Source organism: Larimichthys crocea, chromosome XIII (genome assembly GCF_000972845.2).
Source record: "Larimichthys crocea isolate SSNF chromosome XIII, L_crocea_2.0, whole genome shotgun sequence".
NCBI classification, from domain to species: domain Eukaryota; kingdom Metazoa; phylum Chordata; class Actinopteri; family Sciaenidae; genus Larimichthys; species Larimichthys crocea.
In genome coordinates this window covers 17,502,611-17,520,345 of record NC_040023.1, presented here as the reverse complement: position 1 = coordinate 17,520,345, position 17,735 = coordinate 17,502,611, and the positions used below count along the sequence as shown (strand labels likewise).

The 17,735-nt window shown below is 43.8% G+C and overlaps 2 protein-coding genes across 2 annotated transcripts in view; one reads left to right on the top strand and one right to left on the bottom strand.

Moving 5' to 3' along the window:
- Positions 1-5,989, top strand: part of si:dkey-12j5.1 (probable assembly chaperone of rpl4) — a 22,371-nt gene extending 16,382 nt beyond the window's left edge. The window contains exon 11 of the mRNA XM_010756898.3: positions 4,719-5,989. Within this exon, the coding sequence (XP_010755200.3) occupies positions 4,719-4,907 (189 nt within the window). The 3' untranslated portion in view covers positions 4,908-5,989. The remainder of the gene's footprint in view (positions 1-4,718) is intronic.
- Positions 5,990-11,683: 5,694 nt separating this feature from the next.
- LOC113747224 (G patch domain-containing protein 8-like) lies at positions 11,684-17,729 on the bottom strand. Its single transcript, XM_027286080.1, has 2 exons — positions 17,634-17,729; positions 11,684-16,934 (listed from the first exon to the last, which is right to left on the bottom strand). The coding sequence occupies exon 2, from the start codon at positions 16,868-16,870 to the stop codon at positions 12,914-12,916; it is 3,957 nt and encodes a 1,318-aa protein (XP_027141881.1). The 5' UTR covers positions 16,871-16,934; positions 17,634-17,729; the 3' UTR covers positions 11,684-12,913.
- Between the last annotated feature and the right edge of the window lie 6 nt (positions 17,730-17,735).

The window sequence follows — 17,735 nt, the reverse complement described above, 5'->3', positions numbered from 1 at the left end:
GTGTGTGTGTGTGTGTGTGTGTGTGTGTGTGTGTGTGTGTGTGTGTGTATGTGTGTGTATGTGTTTGTGTGTTTGTGTGAGACAGTAAGAGAAAATGCAAGTATGCGTAGGCGCACCTTATGTGGATGCACATATTTAATTATGGTTGTGTGTGCCAACTTGCATATCTAATTATTTGGTAAGAAATGTCTTTATTATTCATCTCTTCTGTGATCGATATACTTGCGTGCTCACACACACACACACACACACACACACACACAGCTGAGATGCTTTTAAAGGGAGTGATAGGGAAGCATGGATCAGTTGAGAGGACAAGAAAGAAATGTAGCAGAGGAGCAGGAGTGGGAGAATGAAAGGGGAGGCGAGAAAGGGAACAGATTGGATGTAGTGTGTGTGGTTGTGTGGGCGCGGGGGGTGGGGGGGTGTAGCTGGCGAATAGTGGCGAGGGTAAAATCAATAGTAAAACCGGACGTGAAATGGAATTTGAGTCTCAGCCAGATAGGGTGCGATTGCAGAAGGATCTGCAGTGTGTGCGCAGAGGACAATGTTGCATGTGTGTGTGCGCATGTGTGTGTGTACTTGTGCGTGAGCATGCACAAAAGCAGCTAGGGCAAACAGAGGTCAAAAGCTTTACTATTTGATGTGGCTGAAAGGGTATCCCATGAGCACGGATTGTGGGTAGGGTTGGACCTAGGTGTGCTTGTCATGTAATTTTAATGCCTTTCCCAACCAAGGATGTGACCGGAGGACTGAAGTGTTAAGTTGTGTGAGTGTGTATGTGAGAGGGAGCTTGCGGTCACCCCTCTTGAGACTTCCAGAGACATGCCCTGCTCACACTCTTGAAGGTCCAATATCAGCCAGTGTCACACCCTTGCCATTGAAGAAGTATGTGAATGTGGTGAAAGAAGTTAATTATTTCAGTGATTAATGAAGAGGTTTACAGCCGGGGCTCTCTGTTTGGTGATGGGGAGAAAAGGATTTGAGTATACAAAGGGGAACTTTGAGAGGAGGGCAAGATTTTGCCGACGTGCAAGCGTGAGTGCAAGATGTGGAGGCATGAAGAGGTATCTGTCTCTTTGACAGGAAGGTCATTTGGTGAGGGGTGCGGGAGTGCAAGTGAAAGAAAGCCAGAACGTACGAGGAGAAAATGGTCAAGAGACAAGCCGGGAGAATGAAAGCATCAAGAAAATGAAATGAAAGAAGAGGTGCAATGAAAGGGGAAGTTAAGCATAGACGTGGAACAGAAGGTGAACAATGATGGAATGATTAGGCTTTCACCATATAATCAACCCGTCGTTATTCTGCCATATGAGCTGTCGAAAAAAGGTTTTTACCAAGAAATGAGTGGAAAAGAATCAATTTTGGTGTGAAGGGTACATTAGTGCTTCTTATTCCACCTTTGTCCACTTCATTTTGGACAAAAGATGAGCATTTACAGCCTGTGCTGTAGATGCATATACAGAAATTAAGTAATAGTTGAGAAAGAAATGACATCAGTACTAGATAGACTGGTAAAGGCTATTAAATCTGTACTGCAGTGTGCAGTATAATGACTATAAACATAGTGGGACCTCATTCAGCTCCAGAAGCACTTATGCTCCATTGTGCACCTGAAGCCAACATAATTCTGTTTTGTATTAGATTCCATAGACCTTTCCAATTCTGTTACCAAGGATTGGAGTCATTACTGTCATTATCATGAAGTCAAACTTTCCAACTTGTCACTGTAGAAGTTTTCTCTCTATGCTGCCATTTTGATTTATACCACACCATGTCACTATATGAAACACAGAGTTCAGAAGTTTTTAAATTGCTTTCTCTGTTTAGAAGTTTGGGAGTTGTTTGCCAGTTCCCAAATGGGCATACAGTAACGAAGTGAATTCAGTGTATCAATATGCTTAGCAAGCAGTAGAGAACACAGCAATAACTTGTCAGGATATAGTGCTGCTGTATTGTGTCATTCAATATTTTTCATTTTTTTTAAGGTGAATGACATTTGACCCTGTTTACATCCATTACACTTACCGTGACCCTCTGGCAACAACAGTTACCAGAATAGACATGAAATAAAAATATGTCATATATCATTTAAACAATATCACATGTGAGTATAAGTCCACAGTCATGGTATCATCTCTGTGAGGTTGTGCTTAGGTGTGGTGATACTAAAGTGCTGATATTTAGCAGGTTTAGTGTGTGAACATGCTACCACTTGTTATATAGCATTAAACACAAACAGCGTAGCTGATGAGGATGCTATTAGTTTTAGTTTTGCAGGTATGTGGTCAAGTTAAATTTTGACCTGATGATGGTGCTGGAGGAAAAAGTCAAGAGATCACCAAAGTTTCTCCTCTGGGGGCTGTTAACGTCTATACCATATTTCATGGCAATCCCACCAATAGTTAGATATTTCACTCTGAAACACAAATGTCGAACTCATGATGGTGCTAGAAGAGACAGGGGATCATAAAAGTCAATCGTATTCATGTTCTGGGGAACGTGAACATCCGTATGGAAATTCATCTAATAGTTTTTGAGATATTTTAGTCTGGGCCAAAGCAGTGAACCGATCATCCCTAGAGCCATGGCGCTAGCATGGATAAAAAGAATAGCGGGTAGACAGCGAGAAGAGATGTGTCCATGCACTCCTGCGTGTCTAAGTGTATAATGTGGTATGTGTGTGTCTGTGTGTGTTTTGGTGAGCTGTTGCGGCGGTGGTCAAGTGTGCTTTGGGCTGTGACACAAGGTTTGGAAGTAGAGCAAAGTGGACCATGAAAAAGTTATACGATTACATACACTCACACACACACACACACACACACACACACACACACACACACACACAGACTCTCCCTCCCTCTCTAGGCAGCTCTCTGGGCCGTGAAAGTGAGAAGAGAAAACATAGGCTGTTGCAAATGAGAAACGCCTGTGTGTTTTTTTTGCGACAGCGTGCTGATCTCAGCAGCGTTCGGTGCAGAATGTGTAAAGAATAGCCCCTGTTTGTTAAGCTAGCTGAAAGCATCACAATGAATAATCACATCCTATCTCGCAGACACACCATGCTATTGATTCATAGAAAATATTACCTTGTATAAGAACTATTACCAAATAGCATTCAGTATTGTAAAACATTTCTTTTCACATGTTCACTGTATTTTATCACATTATTTCTCTCATGCAACCCATACGAAAGACACCTTCTACTTCTTACCCAAGGCTGTAATGTGCAATTATTCTGTGTATAGAGCCAAGTGAATTGTAAAGCAAATCCAAACTTTTATTCAGAGTGTTCGTTGTGGATAAACATCTCCAGGCATTTCACGGTGACATTGGCAGAATGAAAATCTTTTTTTGTTTCTTTTTGTTGTTTTTTTTCGGTGTGTGTGTGTGTGTGTGGTGCTCGAAGGAGGCTGAGAGGGTCAGCTCTCCCCTGGTATCAGACCCTGTGCCTGGGCCTGGGTCACGCTTCACCTCCCTGGAGCTCCAGCCTGCAGAGACGGCATCCACTTAAATATACACACACACACACACACACACATACACACTCTCTACACATTCTTATACTCCAAATGAGTCCCCATGGGACTGCGTGTCTCCTGTCAGGACCTGCTGTTGCTTAGAGACTGGTCCTGGGGCAAAGCAGTCACACACACTCTTCTTCACTCTCCTGGCCTCGTTACACTTTTAGTGAGAATGATGGCACTCAGCTGCTTATCGTCCGTGAGCTCAAGTGTCTGTGTGCGTGCGAGCGTGCGTGCATGTGTGTGTGTTTGATAGACGAAATGGAATGATGTTCGAAGATCATAATGAACCATTCCCCACTCACCCTCTTTTTCTCTCTAGTGTTCTTTCTGGAAAGAAAAGCATAAATATAAATCGCTGTATCAGTTCCCTTTAGTCTGTATATGCACAGACAGAAACGCAGTGCTTTGCTTGCTGTCCTTAGTGGTAGCGCCAGTAGTTTTATCACCGAGTTCCACTTTGAGTTCAGTAATTACACACAAGCAGAGTATTTTACAGAGATAAATCTGCTGCCTGCTTTGAGAACAGGACTTTTTTATCTTGCTCTTTCACGGCATATTTCACTGAGATAACAACTTTGATTATGTGCGTGCACGCGCACGTGTACGCCGCACAACCATATGTGCTTTAGGATACATTTCTGTGTGTGTGTGCGTGTGTGTGCGTGTGTGTGTGTGTGTGTGTGTGTGCATGCATGTTGCAACAGCAAGAGGAAGATAAATGGTCTTTTTGTCTCTTGTGTGGCTGAACGGTGTATCAAATGTGCTGATTTGCCAAATGAAAGACAAAAACTGTTTACCAGCGTTTTGCGAGCCGTGACTGCCGTGCTGACAGAATGCAGCTGCTGTTGGATATTTCAGGCGGCCTAACCAGCACTTAGAGACTGAAAACCTCAGAGCTTCTCTTTTCCCCTCAACTCCAAGCTGCTGCTTAGTGATGCTGTAGTGATGCAGTGCTCTCTTCAGTGACACAACGGAAGAGCTTCGGTCGAGAGCTTTTCACTCATATACATATTTCATTTCTTGTATCGCCTCTGCAGTATAATTTTTGCACTTCATTTTCGGTCTCAACATTTCTGCTGTATAACCTACTTTCTATTTAAAATTTTCATTTTTACAGTCTACTTACTACCCCATTTCACACCTCATCATCATCCTTTTTTGTCTTTTTTTTTCCTCTCTCTCCTTCCCCAGATGTACAGTAAGCTGCGATGTGATGACCAGCCAATGCTGGAGCATGTGGAGCAGCTGCTAGGCGAGCTTGGAGGAGAGATGACGGAGGGAGACGAGGGCGAGGAGGGAGACGCAATCCTGGATGATGATTATGAACCCTGTAGTGATGAGGAGGAGGACGACGAAGCAAATGCACCCATGGAACACTGACCACAGCCTCTTGGTCGTACTCTGTGATTTCACTTTTTCCCCCATCATCCTTCCCTCTAGTTTAAATGTTCCTGTGCCTTTTTTTTTTTTAATGGTTGTCCTTTCACACCCGTTTATTAAAGCTGAAATTTGAATACAACTCAGATGCACAAAAAGAGTGGCATTAAAAGCTGCACTCGACTCAGTCTCTTTCAGCTAGTTTTTTTTTTTTATACCTTTGGTGGAAATAAGTGCATACTTGAATTATGCTTCCCTTAATCTCCTTGACAGACGTTGATGAAAGATTGAAAAAATTAGCTTTAGAGCTTTACGTCTTACCAGCAGCAAAGGCAAAACACTTTGGAATGCTTTTACCTTCACACATTTGTTTCTACAAGCGTACATACACAGCACACGTTTTCACACACAAACAAAATAAACGTTAATTACTTCACAGCTCTTTCTCCTCTCCAGTGACTCCAGTGTAGTGAAATATCTCAAATATCTCATATTAGAAAACCGTGTCTGCCAACACACAGTTAATGCTACCTTTACATGTTACGGTTCAAATATTTTAAAGTTGATGTGCAATTCCTGAATTGTTATGCTATTCAGTTTGTTCCCCCGCTTTGGATCCCCTCCCCCTCTCTTGTTAACTCATTGGATTCAACAAGACAAGACACAATAGAGAGAATTTGACATCAACTTATGCACGTGTGTTTTTTTCCCTGCTAGACTGTTCAAAGTGCCTGGCACAAAGCTTTTTAGAAAGGAGAAGCGGACAACTCTTTATTCGCTTTTATGTTACAGCCTTTTAAAATTCCCAGATAGAGCTATGTAGCATAATGGCATGGAACAATAATGGACTGATGCCTTTGACTCTTTCTTTCTTTTCTTTTAACAATTGAGTGCACCTAGGTGAAGAGGAAGAGGAGTTTGTACATCTCTGTGGTAGACAGCTAGATATGCACTTACTGGTGAATGAAAAAAAGATTATATCCTCTGAAAAGTGAACAGCAGCAGCAAAAGAAAAAACTGCAAGATATTCACAGCATAGCAAACTGCTGGTTCAGAGGTGCCAGATTTAAAATAAAAACAAAAACCTACATTGTGACTGTGTACATACCTAATATCTTTAAATTTCACAAGCAAACATACAGTGCAAACATAATTTTAAAATGCAGTTTCACCATTCACTTTTATGCACCTGCAAAATATATTGGACATTTGTGGCATTTCTTCAGATACCTTTTTTTAGTAGACTGTTTTATGTGATGTGAACGCAGCAACACACATCCACAACAGAGTATTTCTCCTTGCACTGTGCCTGTTAACAAACAAACACACCACAGGCAGTCACCACTGCGTGGCCCCTTTGAAGAATTTCATAAACCGGTAAATGGGAACGTTATCTGAGATCCTGCTCCTGATTGCAACCCCAGCTGCAAGCTGAGAGGCCTGTTCGGTAATACAGGGGTTCAGATACCATGATCTGATTGTGTATGTTTGTGTTTAAAGAGCGTTAAAAAAAATAAAGCTCAAGAGAAAAGTTACAGATATGATGTAGTGTGTGCGTGTACGTGTGTATATGCTACAGATATAGTATCAGTACCTTTATGTAATACGATGTGTTGTTATTTGTTGACTCAGCTCTGCTCAGAAATCTCCATGTCTGTGATGTGTAGTATATGATAATGCATTAGGAGTACAGGCCTCGAGGACTGACTACCTGGAGCGATGCTGTCATCCAGCATTTGGCTTTATAATTAAAGCTGCGCTTGAGTGTGTGTATGTGTGTTTCTACATTTGTGTGTGTGTGCTTTTCCACGTGTGTCCATGTGGCTCATCTGCAGTGCTGTGTGATTAATGACTCCAGGGGTGAGTGAACATCGGCGGTCAGCCCTTTCTGGTTATTCTGAGCTGACCTAGTGTGAGTGGGCCGTAGTGGACACAAAGCCTCAGGTGATCTCAAAATCCTTGGCTATTCTCTCACCTGTACATCAGCTTCAGCTCTGCGGGAGTGCAGTTTCTACACAAGGACACACATTCAATCACCGGGAAAGGACACTCACTGTTTACTCTCATTCTTTCCCACTCTATGCTGAAAATCACTCTCTGAAAGGCCAAACTGGCTCTCCGAGAGGCCAAAGCACAGAGATAATCAGACTTACATAAATATATTGTCACACCACAGATCTACAAAGTTTTATCTTTCACATTTTCACATCTAAGAATGAACAAATAAGTGCATAAACCAAAAAAAAAAATCATAACATGCTATGCATAATAAAAGCCTGAGGTGAATTTATTTATGTTGGTTTTTACCTGTATGTCAAGCTATCTTTAGAGACCCTGGCAGCATGTGTTCCGTCTCCAGGGAAACCAACCCATAATTAGTATTCTTGTATGTGTGTGTGTGTGTGCGTGTGCCTGTATGTGTTTTTTAATAATCGACAGTAATGAGATGAGCGGAGGGGAGAATAATCCTGGTTTAAGAGCTTAAAAATGCATGTGTCGTCATAACAACATCCTGATTGGGACTTCATTGAAATACAGACACACAAACACTCGGTAACCACGAGCACACACACACACACATTTCAACACAGCAACCAGCAATTGTCCGTGCATCAGATAGCTGAATGCTTGAAGCTCTGTGTGTGTAGGTGCTGTTTATCCTGTGTTGGTGCATGTGTGTATCGTTGACTTAATTAGAGAGTTAAGCGGGGTGCTTCTCTGAAGGGATTAAGGGGGGGAAATTATCAGAATCTGGAGACTTAAAGCTGAAACCAGTTAAACGGAAACAGGAGGAGGGAGATCAGGGCTCTGAGGAGAAAGGAGTTTGAGAGGCAATTCTGCTGTTTATACAACATTCACATGTTCATTTGTGTAAATTGTCCTCTTGAAGTCACGCTCAAGCGCTCAAATTTGCTTCAAGGTGCGCAAGGAATTCTTTCAGTGTTTCAAAGCTGCTCTTAGGATGTTTTGGAATCATGTGGTAGGAAGCAGGGGAGGTTTTATGGTACTTACTATATGTATGGGACAGAAAAATTCAGACAAGCAGGATAAAGAAGACCATGGACAAAATCGACTCCCCTGACAGACAGCAACTGCATGTCACTCAATCTGCATCACTTTCTTAATACCGTGGCTGTGCATTCAAACTGGGAATTAACAACATAATGGGAGCGATGGTTATCTGACCCAAGGGTTTTCCTGACAGCCACGGTGAGAAGCCATGAATCAGCTGACCTTTATCGTCTGCGGTGCAGCCATTTCCTGTACAAGATGAATTTCCTGGGTAATGGATGCACTGCATCTGACCCAGGAAAAGCACGGCAGCTGATGGATTAATGCAAAAGGGTTAATACTCACAGCTTTGTGGGCGTTAATATGATCATTAAAAGGCAATATGGTTTGTCTTAGAGAGTCTTATTGGAAAAAATGTGTTTTTTTTACCCCCTATAGTCAATATGGCAAGAGGTCAGCGTCTATTATAAGATTCATTTGATTGTTTTAAATGAAATATTTGTTCAGGAAAAGTTTCTGTGAGAGCTGTTGTTTTTGTCTCTCGTCTATTCTGCAGAAACTCATTACATCTCATAATTAACTCTCAGAAAAGTCGTCTCATCATTGATCTGTGTTTTCTGGTCAATAAGGCTATTTTAGACCTTCCTGCTGCTTCTATTGTCTGAGGATTGAATGTGTTCCTGCATCTTGCCATGCACACAGTTAATGTGTGTGGTGTTTTTGTTTTGTGTGTGCGCATAGTAATCTTTGGTGGGAACATCTGTCTCTCAGAGATAACATAACCGGGGAATTAGCCATGCTGTCTTACAACAGAGCATCACATCTCACTATTACAGCCTCCTAAATTATAGCCTATTGCACCTTGGTGTGTGTGCGAGCATGAGCGTGCGTGTAAGCAATGTGCTGACAGTGTCATGTCCTTGGGCAACTGTGCCAAGTTTAAGAGTATCACTGAGCCCACTACCTCTTCTAAGCCTTAAATCCACCATAGAACAGAATTCACAAAGTTAATATTTCTACATAATACAAGTCCTACACAAACAAGCCCCTCCTCCACAAGGGAGTCAAGCATATAAAAGTGAATAGATTAAAAAATAGTCTGGTGTTTCATAGGATGAAAGTGATTTTCTGGTTCAGCATTATACACAATAATATATCTTTTTGATGTAAAAGCTCTAAACAGCCTGAAGCCACTTAGATCACCATATATTACACCTGCAGCAACAGCAGTATCTCTTGACACATAAATGATCACAGGCAACTCTTTGAACTGCACCTTTATGGGAGTTTTAAAGCTCACAAAAGTTAAAGTGAGGCATAACCCTCAAATGATTGAATTGCAAAATGCTATGACATGATTATGTGAACTAGAATTTTTATGCATTTTTTAGTACATTCTTCTTGTGTTTTTTTTTTTTTTACTTTATTTTGACTTGTAACTTTTGATACCATCTCAGTAGAAGAGTTAAAATATTATCCTTGCTGTTAGTATAAGTACTATTCCTAAGAGGCACAGGAATTCAGTAAAAAAAGAGACTCTGGTACTGAATGTCACACTCTACCATGACTCAAGAAAACTTTTAATGAATGTCACTGCAGGAGAAGAGCTATGGGAAGGGCTTTCTCTGCGTTATAATTCTGCAAAGCACATTGTGCTGTGAAGGTCTGTGCAGTACAACAGCATGTGAAAGATGTAGACTCTGAACAGAGGAGTAGTGTAACGGCGTCTTTTCTTCTGCGCAGTCAGAGAACGGCTAGGGAAACTGACTGAACACAGCCCCACTGACCTGGTTGAATCGAAGAGAAAGGATGGAGGCAAGACGGTAAAAAAGGCAAGAAAGGGAGAGTGCAAGAGATGGGAAGTGTCTCATTTATGCAGCATTACAATTTAGGTCGATGGATCGCTTCAGTAGCCTCGAGTGGCTCCTTTTTTGCTCAATGCAATCTATACCCACAATCTAACAATCAAATATGGTGCCAATAGAGGTGATCTTGCCCCAACAGTGATCTCTCTGTGGTGTATTTGAGTGAGTGCCAGCTTTAGTTTTTATACCTCATTAATTCACAGGAGCGATTGACTGAGGAAAACGCTTCTTCTCTATCATAAATCAACTCACACCTCAGCGTGTGCACACAAATACACACTCACAACAGCAAAACATGAACACACCAGGGGGAGAATCTCAGGGTTTAGGTAATGATTTAATCAGTCACTGACAGAAAGTATAGTGATATTGTGATTACTAATTTCCACATGACCCCTGTGTGGATAACTGTGTGTGTGTGTGTGACTTACAATTTTGCATAATAAAGTTAAAGTCCTAAACACAATTCACATACATGGATACATTTGTTTTTGTTCTTTCTATTTTTTTTATTTTTTTCAAGTTCTGCAATTGTTCTTAAGCTTCGTGTATGTGACTGTCCTCATGCATTTCCCCTTTTAGGCTGTGTGAGTGATTTTAACTATAGTGTGAAGATGGAGAAAAAACTGGAGTTGTATCATTTCCCTGATTATCAGTATTGGGGGAATGAGAAGTTTCAGCATATTTGAGTGTGTCTAAATTAAACTCTGGGATAAGAATGTAGCAGTGGGGTGTGTGTGTGTGTCTCAGAGCGAGGGAGAGGTAGAGATAGAGAGGTTTGATGGTGTAACAGCTGCTAATTATTGCTGCTCTATATTTCACACAGTCTGTTTGATCTCCAGTCCTGTGGAGAGAGATAGGGATTCTCTGTCTCTGGTTCTCAAACACGCACACCTACACACACACACACACACACACACAAGCTCAGGGGTCAGAAGGAGAACGAAGAATTGTGCTCTAATTACTGAATCTCTGCAGGGGTTGACATATATTTCTAGCCAACACTTCAGGTCTGGTAGTGTACATTTTGTATCTTGTTTTTGTGTCTGTATTTATATCACCCCTTGCCATAGCCCTGCCTGTGTGCTGGGCTGTGTTCACTGATATCACGGAGGGCAAATCAATCCAATCTCTCAAAGCACTCTGGGTAGTCCAAGTCCATAGACCATCTGGATGCCGCTCTGTTCTCTTCTGTGCTCTGCTCCCTGAGTGCCGGCCGCTGCAGTGATCAACTGTTTGGCAAGCAGCTTTAATATATCTGTGGCTTCACCAATCACCAGGCATAGATGCATAGCAACAGTTACTAACCACCATAACCTTTGGCAGGACATGCAAGAAAGAAGCCCATCAATGTTTCATTAATGATGCTGAAAGGTTTTTGTTCTAGCCCGCATGTATGAAGCACTTGCCTGGGGCAGGTTTCTTAAATCTCAGTGGATATTTTTTTGGATTTGGGCTCAGGGCACGCCCAGTACAGTAAACCAAAGGTCAAACTGGACATTAAAATGAAATGTGGTCAAATAAATGTACTTCCTTGAACAAAATGATTTATATGTTTGACAATAAAAAGGACTGATAGCACGCCATTAAAACAAAATATGCTATTTTTGTAAAAGGCAGTATCTAAACTCTAAACACTTTCACGTGGATCCTTATTTTTATTCAATAAATTGCTTCACTTGATAGAAAAATGTATTAAATGTCACCATTACTTTTTCTTCTGTCCCTCTAGGATGGTGTTTTTGCACCCTCAGCACCTTCACAAGGGGCAATTCATCTCATCTCATTATGATTACCAGTGCAGGATATAAGAAAATTCTGCTCCACAAAATTATTTATTTTTATGTTTTTATTTATAAATGTTGTCCAATATTTACTGAGTGAAATACTGTTTTAGCCCCTCCGACATCTCAAACTTATTCCAATAAAACCTTTTAAGAGAAGATCCCTTTGCAGTTGACATGCTCACAATTCATAGACATGCACTCTGCGACCAGGGGTCACAAGCAGACATTGCTTTAGGTAAAGGGGTCGTGAGCAAGAAAGGTTTGGAAAGCACTGCTGCACGATCTTATAAAAGACTCTTAGGAAGCCTGGGCCTCACTTTGAGACGCTGCGAACCGCGCAGTATTATTCTTTTCTGTTATGTGTAATGTGTTGCACGATCAAAATGAATCAGACAGTATTAGAAAAAGCAATGAAGCCCATTTATTTTCAAGTTTTAATGCAACAGATCTGCATTCATTGCTGTCTCAACAACCAATCTGTTAAATGCTGTGTGGGAAAAAAAAAAAAAAAGATCACAGATGACTATGAAAGGTTTTTGAAGTCCTTGGATCACTGAAGCTATTGAGAGTGGAATAAGCATTGTACTACTGGTCAAGGTTTAAATCACCATTTACTTTATTGTTCCCCATGATTCTAATATTATCACTCACTGTCAGAATATTTACACTATAGAGACAAAACGGGTCTTTACATGTGTCAGATATGGAAATTAGTTGTCCTACTGTGTATGTGTGTGTCAGTCCAGAATGACCTCTATCTTAAACACGCGAACACACAAATACAGTATACACCTTTACACAAGGTTAAAAAACTATGTAACCCCCGGTCACTGAAACGTTATTTATGTTTGTTGAAAGTCACACTCTAATTTAGATAACCTGTATGAAATGGAGATAAGGGGAAAGTCTCATCACTCTATTTTGCCCCTCTGTACCTGGCATGAAGGATACTTCAAAAGGCAGCTGGTCTGTCTATGGTTCAGAAGGAAAGGGAGAGGATGACACAAGCCCAGCTTGTCTTTGAATAGCAGGTGCACCTTTCCCTTTATTCTGGGACTGAATGAGGAATGATAGAAAAAAAAAAAGCAAAGGATCAAAGTCTGTTTTTCTCACTGTCTGCTACAACACAGCAGAGGCTAGATGAAGAAACACATTTTCATTTGAAAAACAGTCAATAGTTGGGCTGTTTGTGTGTATGCATGCGTGTGTTTGAGGGCATAGAGTTGAAGTTGAGGCTAGTAAAAGGACTGACACGTCCCCATTTCAAATAACAGCCGTTTATCCCTACCCCTCCCTCTCTGTCTCTCACAGAAGATTAATAAATATTCTGGCCACTCTGTCAAAATCACAACGCCTTCTGTTGAAACCTCACTGGCCACGCTCTGTCCATGAAAGGCTGTGGGTTCAAGGGTTGAAGGGCTACCGGGGAGAGTGGAGCGAGTGGGGTTGTGTGAAAAGCCGGAGACTGGTGGAGGAGAGGGATAGGATGATGGGACAACAGGATGGAGGGAAACAGGGAGGATATGGAGAATGGGGAGAGGTGAAGGTGATGGGGGAGGGATGGGTGGAGAGGGGGCAGAGTGTGAGGGAGCTGAGCTGGGTGTGGATGAATGGCGGAAGAGGACGATGGGGTGGATGAGGCTGAGGATGAGGGGGGCATGGAGAGGGCTGTGTGTTGTAAAATGATATGATGGAGGCTGGAGAGGGGGGGTGATGGTGGAAGAGGGGGGAGGTTTGGGACTCCCAGAGCCATGGGTTGAGTAAAGTTCTCTTGTGGGGTCACATGTGGAAGTGGGAGGCTGACCTGGAGGGAGTGCTGTGCTTGTGTTTGCATCATGTCTGTGTGAATGGACTGGTTTTGAGGCTGTGAAGGGTTGTGCAGTGGTGCAGGTGTGTATTGTTCCTCTGATGTCCCACAGTTGTCTGTCTGTACTGTGTGCGTGTAGTTTGTCTCTATGTGTGTATCTGTGCTCTCTTGTGTCTGTTCCAGGACTTTCTGCATGTGCTCTCTCGCCTGCTCTTGCAGGAGACGATATTTGTCCATTTCCTCAGCGGTAAAGCTGATTGGTGGAGCTGTCTGTCCACCTGTCTGTCTGTCATCAGTCTGTGACAGGCAGAGATTAGGCGTGCTGCTGGTGTTTGACTCAGTCATGTCCAGAGAACATTTTTGACTGCTGGCGACTGCTCCAGGATCCCCTCCACTGCCCTTAGCTTCCTCTTCCTCCTCTCCCTCCTTCTCCTGACTCTTCTCCAGCAGGTCTTTTTTCCTCCTAGCCTTTTTCTGGATTGCAGGTAGTTTCCCTATGAGTGGGAGAAGCAACATCCTGGCGGATTTCTGTGGCCCAGATTTATTGGGAGATGGCCCTGGAGTTGCTCTTGACTGGTTTGTTGTGACAGAAGCCCCATGACCAAGGTCAGACTGTGAATTAGGCTTCTTGAGTTTAGAAGAACTTGTGTCACAATGCGTGTTGAGGCCTTGGATTGCGGGAGCTAAAGAGGATCGATGGGGCGAAGAAGGAGAGGACGAGCTAGAGGTAAGGCCGGATGGAGTGGACGTTGGGCTGCTCTGCTTCTTTGCCTCCTGAGGGGTCTCTGGTGACAGTCCTGGAGCTCCTGAGGATGTCCTGGAGGATCCTGTCAATCCATCCATTATGACTCCTGAGCAGGTACTGCTCCTGCTCCATTCCCAGCTGAGCTCAGACATGCTGGTGCTGCTGCAGGGGCTGCAGGAGCGCGGACTATAGCATCTGCTGCCTCGTGTGTTGATTGCACTCTGGGGGCTGTACGTCTGCCTACTTGTCCACCACTCGGGGCTGGAGAAGTGTCTCGAGCTTGAGTGTCTGCTGCCTGTACACTTCCACACATAGCCTGGGCTGTCTCTGCTGTCTGCCCCTGTCCTGGAGCCTGACGTGGATCTATGTGTCCCCCTTTCTTCCCAGCTGTCGCTGCTACCCCATGTCCATCTGTCTACGCTGCACCTGTCCCAGTCTACATCTTCTGTACTAAGATGTCTGCTTCTCCTGCCCCAGCTGTTAGGGCTGGGGCTAAATCTTGCCAAGCGATCCCACTCCACTGCTCTGTTTCTGGATCTCCACCCAGACCTTGACCTACCCTCCTCACTGCCTCCAGGACAGCTTCCTCTCATCCACTCCCACTGTTCTGTATCTGAAATCAAGCCCCTGTCTCTGCAACCTGCACGCCCTCCCATTTTCCTGCCCCTCTCTGTCTCCTCCCAGGCTTCACAATGCCTCAGACTCTTCCTCTTACTATGAATGAATTTCCTGTCCCTGTGGAGGAGTTTTCTCTTTCTCGCCGGGCTGCAACCACAGCTGTTGTCAGGGTAACAGCAGTCAATGAAACTCCTGGGGTTGCTATGGTGACCTCTTTCCCAAAACAGCTTCGAGTTGCATCCTGGAGAGAAAGAGTGTAAGGAGAAGTGAGACCGCCAGGGAAAAGTCACTGCATCTTCGTCTCGCTCGTCCCCCCCCTTGGTGTCTCTGTCTGCTGTGTGTCTGGTGAGCTGGGAGTAGGCACTGCAGTGCTCTGCCTGCTCTCTGTCTGGCTGTGACTGGGATTCAGTACTGTGGCTCCTGTGAGGCCTCCTCTTCCTGACAGAGACAGATACTGGCTCGGCCTCACATCTCCCCAGGAGACAGCTGCTCCCTGCTCTATGCACCCTCCTCCTCTTCATCCTCGTCTCCCCCATCTTCTCTTGCCTCCTTTTCTTCCCCAAGCTCCCCCCAGCTTCTCCTCTCCTCTCTTTGCCAGTAGAGACCGTAGAGACAACACTCCTCACTTTGCACCTTGCTGATTGCCGCTTGTTTGAAGCTTTCTCCTTCGCGCCCCTTTTCCTCTTCCCCAGCTTGTGTGTCTTTGTGCTGGCTCTCCTCTTTTTGCGTGACACTTCTGAGACACCCACATACGGCTGTGGAGCTCTGGCACACTTGCACATTGTCTCACTCCTACACTCGCACCTGGACGGGCTGATGCATATCCCATGTGTGCCAGGCTGTATGACAGACTCTGATTTACAGCTCAGGGATGTGATGGCTCTCTCCCTGATCCCTCTCACACCCCCTAATCTGCCTCCCAGAGGATTCTGGGAGTTTGTGTCAGAGCTGTCACTATGAGCGGGGTCAAACGGATGGGAGGCAGCCCTCACACAATTCTCAATACTTAGTGTGCATCCTCCTCTTTCTGGTCTTGTTTCTGATGATGAAAGGTTTTTGTTCTTCAGGAACAGGTGTTCTTCTGTCTCAACATCGAAATGTTGTTCTGCCTTGAAATTCTCCTCAGCTTTCTCATGTCTCTGTGCTGCTCTCAGCTCTTGTCTTGTCTGTCTTTGTAAACAAGAATGAGCGTCTGGTGTAAGAATAGCTAGCACACGTTGCTTTGATTCATGTGAGAGTGCACACAGCTGATTTTGTTGTGACTCTTGCAGATCCTCTGCGAGTTGTTCTGGCCGTCGGGGGTTCAAGCAGAGTGGGTTGCAGCTGTAGCAGATGTGTGGTTGAGACTTGGTGAACTTAAGCAAACTGACAGGCCATCTAAGGCAGGTGGAGCCATCTTTCCCCAGCACACACATATACTGATTCTCCTCCCTGCCCCCCTCTGTTTCTTGCTTTCTCTCTGTATCACTGTCTGTGTGTTCAGTGTCCATGTGTGCCCCTGCTAGTGCTGTGCCCCATATGGTCACCTCGGTCTGTGAAACGTGGTTCAGATTATCAGGTGCTGCTGTGGAAATAGGAGAGTGTTCTTTTACTGTGTCTCTTTTTTCAATCTCCTCCTCTTCTCTGGCAGCCTCTCTGGGGATTGGCACCATGTTGCTCGGTCCAACAATATCAGAGCTGGAGCTGGACTTGAGCTTTTCACTTTCATTGTGTTTCCTTTCCTCTACTTCCCCAATTTCTCTGTCAATATCTTCCATTATTCCCTTTATCCTTTCTTTGATTTGTTCCCTTTTCTCTCTCTCCTCTTCTTCCAGGTCCGAGAAGACGGAGGCAGAAGGCTCAAGCCTGGGCCCCCTGCGTGAGAAGCAGAAGGACACCCCAAGTCTGCCTCCAGCTCTACCCCGCCCAGGGAGAGGCTGCTGTGGATACAAGCCCAGGCAGGACTGGGTGTTCGCTGCAGGAGGGCCTGTATTGGTTGCCGCATGTGTGATTAGTGGAGACTTTGTCAAAGTAGTGGCCAGCTGTATTTGGGAAGGAGATTGGTATGGATCTTCTGGCAGGTGGTTGACAGGAGGGGGTCTCTGGGTGTGTGATTCAGGTTTGTCCTCAGGGCTGTGGTCTCTTTGGTCCATGTCTCCTTTATCTTGCTGCTGACTCACAGCCCTGACTGCACTTCTTAGTCCATATGTCCTTCCTCTGCAACAAAAAGTAATAGAACCATTCTTAATTTTATTTTTTTTCTATTTTTTTAAGCTTCACTTAAACTTGTCTTATTTTGATTAAAGATGTTTTTTGAATCTATGAATAATTTCAAAGAAAAGAAAGAAAGAAAGAAAGAAAGAAAGAAAGAAAGAAAGAAAGAAAGAAAGAAAGAAAGAAAGAAAGAAAGAAAGCAGACATATGAAATTGGTAGTCATAGTAATGCTCTTCACATATCATCGCCTGATTATAGAAAAACACATTTAATTGCACAGGGCACAGGTGCAATCAAGTTGATTATGTGATGTATTGTTTTTGATTGCTGTAGGTGTCTGAACCCTGAAGTTTCAGCCTCCAACTTTCTTCTATCTTTAACTCTTCTAACTATCTTTTTCTTCTTTAAATACGTTTTCTACCACTTTTATTTACTGCCATACACTTTCCTGTTAAACATTCCCTCCTCCTACAAATAATCTCTCAGCGTGTCAGCAAGAGTGTGGCTGCATGTTATATTTACTTCACCTGTGGCCTATCTAGGACAAGTGAGTGCTCTCACATCTGTGGATGCATCCATCACATCTAAAAAATGTTGACTGGATGTGACGCACTCTAACCCCTCTGGACTCCTGCCCCTGGTCTCATTACACACAGACACACCGCCATAGAGGCACACAGATACACACTCCTCCCACTCACTGTTGAGTATCCTGTTGCAGCTGTGCGAGCTGGTGGAGGCGTCTGAGAGCCTTCTCTTGTTTGCGCTGGTCCTTCCATGATTTTGAAGCCACATTGCGAGCA